Source organism: Galeopterus variegatus, unplaced genomic scaffold (assembly GCF_000696425.1).
Source record: "Galeopterus variegatus unplaced genomic scaffold, G_variegatus-3.0.2 Scaffold5350, whole genome shotgun sequence".
In the NCBI taxonomy this organism is placed as follows: Eukaryota; Metazoa; Chordata; class Mammalia; order Dermoptera; family Cynocephalidae; genus Galeopterus; species Galeopterus variegatus.
In genome coordinates this window covers 37,837-46,160 of record NW_007731461.1, presented here as the reverse complement: position 1 = coordinate 46,160, position 8,324 = coordinate 37,837, and the positions used below count along the sequence as shown (strand labels likewise).

At 58.8% G+C, this 8,324-nt stretch overlaps 1 protein-coding gene across 1 annotated transcript; it reads left to right on the top strand.

The window, feature by feature from the left end:
• Positions 1–3,626: 3,626 nt before the first annotated feature.
• Positions 3,627–5,974, top strand: HSPB7 (heat shock 27kDa protein family, member 7 (cardiovascular)). Its single transcript, XM_008589282.1, has 3 exons — positions 3,627–3,818; positions 4,369–4,502; positions 5,761–5,974. The coding sequence occupies exons 1-3, from the start codon at positions 3,635–3,637 to the stop codon at positions 5,938–5,940; spliced, it is 498 nt and encodes a 165-aa protein (XP_008587504.1). The 5' UTR covers positions 3,627–3,634; the 3' UTR covers positions 5,941–5,974.
• The last annotated feature ends 2,350 nt before the right edge of the window (positions 5,975–8,324 follow it).

Genomic DNA, 8,324 nt, shown 5'->3' with positions numbered 1-8,324 from the left:
TGAACAGGGGTAGGGAGGTGGCCAGCAAACCGGAGGCCCCTGAGGCCTGGTGAGGAACTTGGATTTGATCCTTGTGCCCAGACCCTCCAGTCTCAGGAAACTGCAACATCCATGGGGCAGCAACTCTGGCCGGGGGCTCCTGGGTAAATGCCACAGACTTTGTCCCACCCCAACAGAGGATAGGAGCATCTGGGGACATGGCAAGGGAACAAGCTCATCTTGCATGCCAGCTACATGCCTGGAGCTTTACATTGAAACTCACCCTGCAGGTCGGAGATACCATCACCATCTTGCAGATGATAAACGGAGGATCAGAGAAATGTAGTCACTTATCCAAGGCCACACAGCAGATTCCTAACCCAGACCTAGACTGTCCAGCTCTTCCCCTACCTGAAGTTCCTGAGGCTTAATCAGGGCAATGGTTTCAGCACAAAGCAGAAGATTTGTATCTGATGTTACTTTTGGATGGTTTGGGCAAGAGATCTGGGAAACTACCTGCCACCCCAGACAAAGCCACCCCTCTGAAAATCATGATGGCCCTTCAATGATTTGTTAAAATCTGGGACCCCGAGTCACCCTCTGTCCCTAGACACCAGATCAAGTCAATTCAAAACAGGAGATGGTATGTGTGTTGTGGGAGGTGGGGGGCGGGGGGGGGGCTTGCGTGGACCCTGATCCAACCTCGCCTTGGCCACCCCATCCTGTCAACTGTGTACAGTAACGGGATAACTGGCTGCCCTGTTGACATCCCAAACCTCAGTCTCTGGTCTTGGACAGCTGCCAACTCTAGTCCCACAGCCGGCATCAGCTGGCCAGCAGTCACCACACGTCCACACCTTCACCCCAGGCCCTGTGAGCACCAGGAAACTGAGAAGAGGGCAGCAAGGGGACACGGAGCCCAGGGCAAATCTTCCCAAAGCCATTGCCCCCACATGCCAGCCCCCAACTTCTCCCTCTTCTGCATCCAGCGCCTGCAGCAGCACAGGTGGCTCAGTAGGTGGAAGAAGGTTTGGAGCCAGGGCAGCTCTGCTACGTCTAACTACTTCACCACTCAGAGCCTCAGTCTCCTCTTCTGTCCAATGAGGAGAGCCTGGGAACAGGGGCCTGTCTCTGCCTCATTCACCACCAAGTCCCCTAGAGCCTAGACCACTGCCTGGCACACAGGAGGTGTTCAATAAATATCTGCTGAGTGATGAGCGGTTTCCAAACACTGGCCTGTGGACTGACTCTGGGGAGCCGATGGGAACAGTCCCCTGGTCTCTTTTTAAGACTCCAAATCAGAATCTTGGGGTGCAGAAGGAAGGGTCTGTGTTTGTTAAAAGCTCCCTGGGGTGATTGGGATTCCATGGTAGATTTGGATTCAAAAGATTGGGTCATCTTTTTTTTCTTTAAAGACGACTGGTAAGGGGATCTTAACCCTTGACTTGGTGTTGTCAGCTCTCCCAAGTGAGAGCTCTCCCAAGCGAGCCACAGGCCAGCCCTAGCTTGGATCATCTTTGAAGCTTCTTCTATCCCCATGATCTGAAGGGAGAGGCATGCCTGGAGACAGAGGAATGGCCGTGATGAAATTTCGAGGTGCCTCGTGGCCACTGAAGCCAGAGGAGCCAGTATTTGTGTGGGTGACGCCTCAGGGATGGAGGAAAGGAGGAGGAGGAATGGTGGGCGGGGGTGGGTAACAGATCTGACATCCAGGAGCAGTGACTCAGGCCCTCAGCACCATGACAGTGTGTCTGCATTTAGCCACTGGCTCCTGTTTCCCTGGCGGGCGTCAGGCTTCTGGGCCCCCCACCCCGCCCCCACCTCTTCCCATCTCACCTCAGTGCAGGCAACCTCCCGGCAGCCCTGCTAGAACCTCCTCGGCCAGAATGGGTAACATGGGGGTAACAGACCCCTCCTGCTCCAGCCTCCACCCTGGCCCCCAGCTGTGCCCTGCCCTGCCCTGCCCCACTTTATGTACCACCAGCACCACTAACATCCCTGTAGACAGAGTCCCCAGGGATAAAGCCCCAGACTGGGTTCCGTGGGAGCCAAATAAAAGAGAAACAGCCCCCACCTTCAGGAACCCCCAATCTAATGGGGAGACAGGCAAACCCCTGCCCTGGGGGAACTGCCAGTTAAATAGGGGAGAGGGGACATAGCAGAGAAGTCACAGAACACAGGAAGACCATGTCACTCTGCCAGGTGCTGGGTGTAGGCAAAGACAGTCAGTGCTGTGGGCACCTGGACGGGGCCCCCTGTGTGGGCTGGAGCAATCAGAGAGGCCTCCATGGGGGAGGAGGAACTTGAGCTAATCTGGGCAGGAAGGAAGGGCAGCGTTTGGAGAGGAGAGCGGAGGCCTCCCACAGCCACCTGCCACTGGCTTCTGCCCCAGCATGGTGTCAGTCCAGGCTCTGCTGAGCAGTGGGTGGGTAGAGAGGAGGCTTCTGGGGTCTTCCAGGCCAGCCTGCCTCCATATGCATGTGTTAAAGTCATCCGGCCTCTGGAAGGGCTTTGGATGAGACACGTTGGCTTTGAATCCCAGCTCTGCCATTTGCACAAGTGAGAGCCCCTCCCCGTCTGTGAGGCTCTGTTTCCCTGTCTATAAAATGGGAATACTTCCTCCTTCCCAACTGTGAGGGGATCAGATGGGGCCATGCTGGGAAGCTCGCAGCCAGGAGCCTGTGCCCAGAAAGCACTCCAGAAGTCAGAGCTAGAATAATTGTCTTCCAGAACTCTCCTTTACCTCTGACTGATGCAGTCCCAGGCATCTCCTCTGAGACGCAGGTCAAGCAGACAGTTGCCAGGAACATAACCTTCTAGATCTTTAAAGACAATTACCAAGGTATCTACTCCCCTCCCCCAAGTCTAGCCCAACTCCCAGCCCTGCCTCAAGCTGCCAGCTTTTTCCTCTTGGGTCCCCTAAATGTTCTGAGAATAGGGGGAGGGGGCAAGCATGAAATCCGGGTCCCCCATGGGAGCTGGCAGGGGGGACAGCTGCACATTTACACCCCCCACCCCAAGGGCTGTGTCAGCCTTTCCTAAGAGATGGGCTGTGCACATTATCTGCCTTGAGGGAAGGAGTCCCTCACATCACACAGCGGTCCAGCAGGGAGAGGGGGCATCCTCCTCCTACCCTGTCCTCAAGGAGCTTGCAATCTGATGGTAGAGGCACAGCCCTTGAAGAAACAGAGTCTGAAGGGGAGACATAGTCCTTAGAGAGCGCCCAGGCTAATGGGGGAGACAGAAGACACAAGAAACACCAAACCCACAAGGTTGGTCCCAGGCAGGTGTGGGGTCCGAGTGGCAAAGGGACAGAATCCACGCCACTCCCGCCCCCACCCCGTGTGCAGAGGCCCCTGGGGCTGCAGTGATCAGCCTGGAATTCGGGGCTGTGAGCTCAGCCTTCCCGGCCTGGCCTGTGTGTGTCGGGCTGTCAGCAGTACCGGCTCACGGGAGAAGGTTTCCAGCCCCCTCCGGGCCACAGAGAGACCTAAATTTAGCTGGTAGACAAGGGGCTGGCCCTGAGCCCAGGGACAGTCAGACCTTATAAAGCGCTGGCAGTCGGGGCCCGGCACGCTCCCCTTGAGGCCTGTGCCCACATCCCTGTCCTGTGCAGCCCCTGCCCGCCCGGCCAGGGCCCGGCGTCCGCCCGTGGATGAGCCACAGGACTTCCTCCACCTTCAGAGCGGAGAGAAGTTTCCACTCCTCCTCCTCCTCCTCATCCTCAGCCTCCTGCGCCCTCCCGGCCCAGGATCCACCCATGGAGAAGACCTTGAGCATGTTTTCCGAGGATTTTGGGAGCTTCATGCGGCCCCACTCGGAGCCCCTGGCCTTCCCAGGCAAGTGCTCCAGGCTCTGAGGGGAGGGGACATGCATAGGAAGGGGACATCCTGTCTGGGGCACCATGGAATATGGTGGGGCTACCAATCAGCCAGGAATAGGTGCTGCACAGCCTGCAGCCACCTGTGGCCACAGAGACAGATGTGGCCGTGGAAACAGGTGGGCCTCCAAGGAATCACTGTGGCCCCAGGGGTCAGATATGGCTCCATCAGCCACACATGGCCTGTAACTGTGACCAGGCCCTAGCTGGAGCCCTGGAGGGCTGGCTGGGTTTGAGGGATGGGAGGCAACCTCCCCACCTCCAGGCCTGGGGAGAGTTGCTGCTACAGACTGGGAGTCACATACACAGCCACCACACCTGCGTTGGGTGAGGCTCTATCCCCACCACGGAAAAAGTGGGCTGTAAGAGTGAGGGGGCGCTTGGGAGCAGCAGCTGAGGGGGAGGTCAGGCCTGGGGGTCCCCCCTTCCCCCCAAGAGAAGCAGCCAGAAGCCCAGGATCTGGCTGCAAGCCCTGCCCTGTGCCCAGCTCACAGCAGCCCTCCCCACAGCCCGTCCCGGGGGTCAGGGCAACGTCAAGACCCTCGGAGATGCCTACGAGTTTGCAGTGGACGTGAGAGACTTCTCACCTGAAGACATCATCGTCACCACCTCCAACAACCACATCGAGGTGCGAGCTGAGAAGGTGAGCCTGGCCCCACGCCACCCCTGGACGCTGGACTCTGCTCCTATACCCCTGCCGAGCCCACACCTGCTCTCAGTGTCCCCTACTCCCACGTCCCATCCTGGGACCCCAGACCCTGACCAGTGTCCCTTCCCCACCCAAACTCCTCCAAGGCAAACTGGAGACCTTGCTCCCTGCAGCTCACCGGCCTCTCTCTACCCCGAGGTTCCCAGATCCTTTCTTTAGGAGCTCAGGGCAGCTGAGGGAGCCTCTGGGGAAGGGAAAGGGATGGGGGGATGTGGGCAGAGGGGGACTTGCGGGAATGGGGCCTGAGAGTGGAAGGTGAGAGATGGGGATGGTGGAGCAAGCACCGCTGCTCTGGCAGCCAGTGGGAATGGGGTAGGTGGGGGCTCACCTGGGCAGCAGGGGGAAAAGATCCCCCTCCTGACACACCTCAAGCCCTCTTCCATTCAGGGGCCAGAGGCCCAGCCCCCATCCTGAGACTCCTGAATTAGGCCCAAGGCTGGGCAGAGGCCCTGCACTTCATGATCACACACACTCCAAACCATACATATACTCCCTCCACCCATGGGTCTCAGGGTCACTGAGCACCCCCAGTCTCCGAGTTTGAGCTCCCAGGAGGCATTGGGGCCTCCACCCTGGACAAGGGGGAGGGTGTGGCCAGGCCTGAGCAGAGATGCTGCCCTGCCCAGGTGGGCTACCGCCACAGCAGCCTCCTCAGAGAAGGAAAGAAAAGCCCCATGGCCCAGCTTCCTCCCCTGAACATGGGAGGCTGAACTCCTGGGAGGCTGAACTCCTGGGAGGCTTAGGCCTGTGGGCACCAGTGGGCAGCACGTGCCAGCCCTGCCACCCCCGACAGTGACTCATCCAGCCCAGACTCCTCTGGACACTATGTGCTGGCTAAGTTGTGGGGGAGGGACGCCAGCCCAGCCCTGGAGGGAGGACACTCAACGTGTCTGGGTATCCAAGAGGCATGGCTGTCCTCTGTGTCATGCCCTCCTGCATTGCTCAGGAGCCCCAGACTCTGAGCCCCTGCTGCAGAGCCTCCTCCGTCTCCAAACCCCTTGCCTCCCCCTTGGAGCTTCTCTGCGCCTGTCCCTGTACAGCTCTTGACCTGTGGCTGCCACCACCCTGGCCAGCCCCTCTGCACCTGAGGGCAGAGCTCCTCAGCACGCGGGGCCCCGGCTGGGATTAAAATGGGGAGAAGAGCAGAACAGGGCTGGGGACAGGCTGCCCTGACCTATCACCCCTTCCCCAGCTGGCGGCCGATGGCACGGTCATGAACACCTTCGCTCACAAGTGCCAGCTGCCTGAGGATGTGGACCCAACATCAGTGACCTCGGCCCTGCGGGAAGACGGCAGCCTCACCATCCGGGCCCGACGTCAGCCACACACAGAGCACGTCCAGCAGACCTTCCGGACGGAGATAAAAATCTGAGGGCCTCCCAGTGCCCCTGCCTTTCCCGCACCCCCCCACCCCACTGGCCTGCCAGCAAAGTCTTCCTACCCTTCCCCAACAACCCCCAGGACATCTCAGCCCAGGTTCCAGCCCCTGACACCCCCCAGACCCCAGGTGGGTCATCCCCCTCAACTAGAGCCCTTCATTCTGTCCAGGCCACAACAGGGACTGCCTTGCCTCACCTGTGGCCCCCAGACTCCAGATATGGGCTCCCTCGATCCTAAATAGAGGGATTGCGGGGGGAGGGAGGTCCCAAAGAACCCACTTTAGGGAAGGGGGAGAGGTGTAGGCAGGGCCCCTGGACAAACAATCTGCAGGGCAGACAGATAGATGGACAAATCCTTTGACCTGTGGAGTCTCTGCAGGGCAGGGGCAGGGGACTGGGGACCCCAATGGCCAAGGAGGGTGGGAGAGGCAGAGGGAAGGTCACAGAGGTGCCTGTCTAAGTGGAACTGCCCGATGGCCCAGGGAGGCCAGGAGACAGCCGTGAAGGTAAACCTCCCCTCCGTCACTCCCAAGCTCCAAACCAGCTGGCAGGCTGCCTGCCCGCCTGTGCCCTGTGCCCCCAGCCAGCCAGCTGTGCCAGGGCAGGGCCACCTTACATCTGTGTAGAGCTGGGGTTTTTCCAATACAGCTGGTTCGTGATAAACTGTGTCAAATTCCTGCTGTTGGTTATTGCCGGGGACTCCAGGTGAGGCTGGGGCGAGGGGTGGGGCAGGTCCTTTTCCTTCCCACCCATGGGCCCAGGCACCCGGGGCTTCTCCCACTGCAGACAGAGTCACCATCAGAGGTAGAGGAGAGAGTGTGGATGGGACTTCGGGGCCTCAGGGTTGGACTCCACCTTCTTGCAACCTTCCCTTCTGGGCAGCCGCCTCCCATTCCTCCTCCTCAGTCTGTGAATCTCCAGGCTTGGTGTGTATGTAACACACGCACACGTGCACGCACACGCACACCATCGCTGTCCTTCACATACTCAGCATTACCAGTGGTTGAGGCCCAATTCAGAGCATTCTAGAATCATATATGCGATCTCCATTCTCATCATTGGGAAGACTGAGTCTCTGAGTCGGGCTCCTGGCTTTGTCACCGAAGGCTGGATCTGAACCCAGGATGTCAGCAGCTGCTCTCAACCCCCCACCTCTGTGCGCAAGAGTATTTCCTCTCTCTCTGCCTCTCTAGGACTGTGCACCTGCCTCACATCTACCTGCTGGGGGATGAGGGGTGGGGAGAATCATAGGAACAGCCCCCAACCCGGTTTTCTCCTGGTCCCCACTCCAGAGTGGGGACTTCCCATCAGTCTTTATCCTGGAGAACCTGGCTGCCCCCAGTGACTCTGGCTCAGTCTCCCACATACAGAAGCAAGGGTGAGGGGCAGGGATGGGTCACAGTTAATTGGGGTCCCCAGGGCAGGACCAGCTTCTACCCTCTGTGCCTCTCGCTCCTGTCATTCTGGGGTTCTCTGGGGCCCTTGGGGTGACTGGGGAGGGGAGCCATGGGAGAGTCCTGCCACTGTAACCCGCACACACAATAAAAGACAGTATCACCGTTGCTGGAGATCACCCACCTGAAGTTCTCACATTTGGGGCAGGGCTGGAGGCAGCTGGTCTGGGAAACTCCAGAATAAACAACATAGCTGCCTTGAGACTTGGGGGCAAGGGTGGTGGCTGAAGTTAAAGCTGAAGACCTCACCGAAATGTGGGTGTCACTTGTCTTCCTCCGTTGGCTCCCCAGACCCACCTGGGCAGGAATCCCAGGATTATTTTAGTGAAAAACCTTTCAGCACCCTCTTTTCCAACTGCTCACCCCACTTCCCTTTTTATTCCCTTACTCATTCGAGATATTAGTTGTCCTGCTACTGTGTGCCAGGCACTGTCCCAGGCACAGGGACACAAAGGCTGAATCAGGCTACCTGCCCTCTTGAAACCTTTCTTTTCTTTTCTTTTTTTTTTTAAAAAGATGGCCGGTAAGGGGATCTTAACCCTTGACTAGGTGTTGTCAGCACCACGCTCACCCAGTGAGCTGACCGGCCATCCCTATGTGGGATCCGAACCCGGGGCCTTGGTGTTATCAGCACCTCACTCTCCCTAGTGAGCCACAGGCCGGCCCTTGAAACCTTTCTTGTATGGGATGGGGACTCTGAGGCCCAGAGAGGCTGAGTAAGTGGCCCAAGGTCACGCAGCCCCTGGGGCACAGCTGGCTGGAAAGGGGGGTGGGGTGTTGGCTGGTTCAGGGAAGCTGGGGGCTCTCTAGAGGTCCCCCCTACTCTGCACCCCCCAAGGCGCTACTGAAATTGGAGGACCGGGTGAGCCCTTGTGCAGCTCGGTGGGGGGACGGGGGGGCGGTCAGGAGGAGCGGAGGGGGAG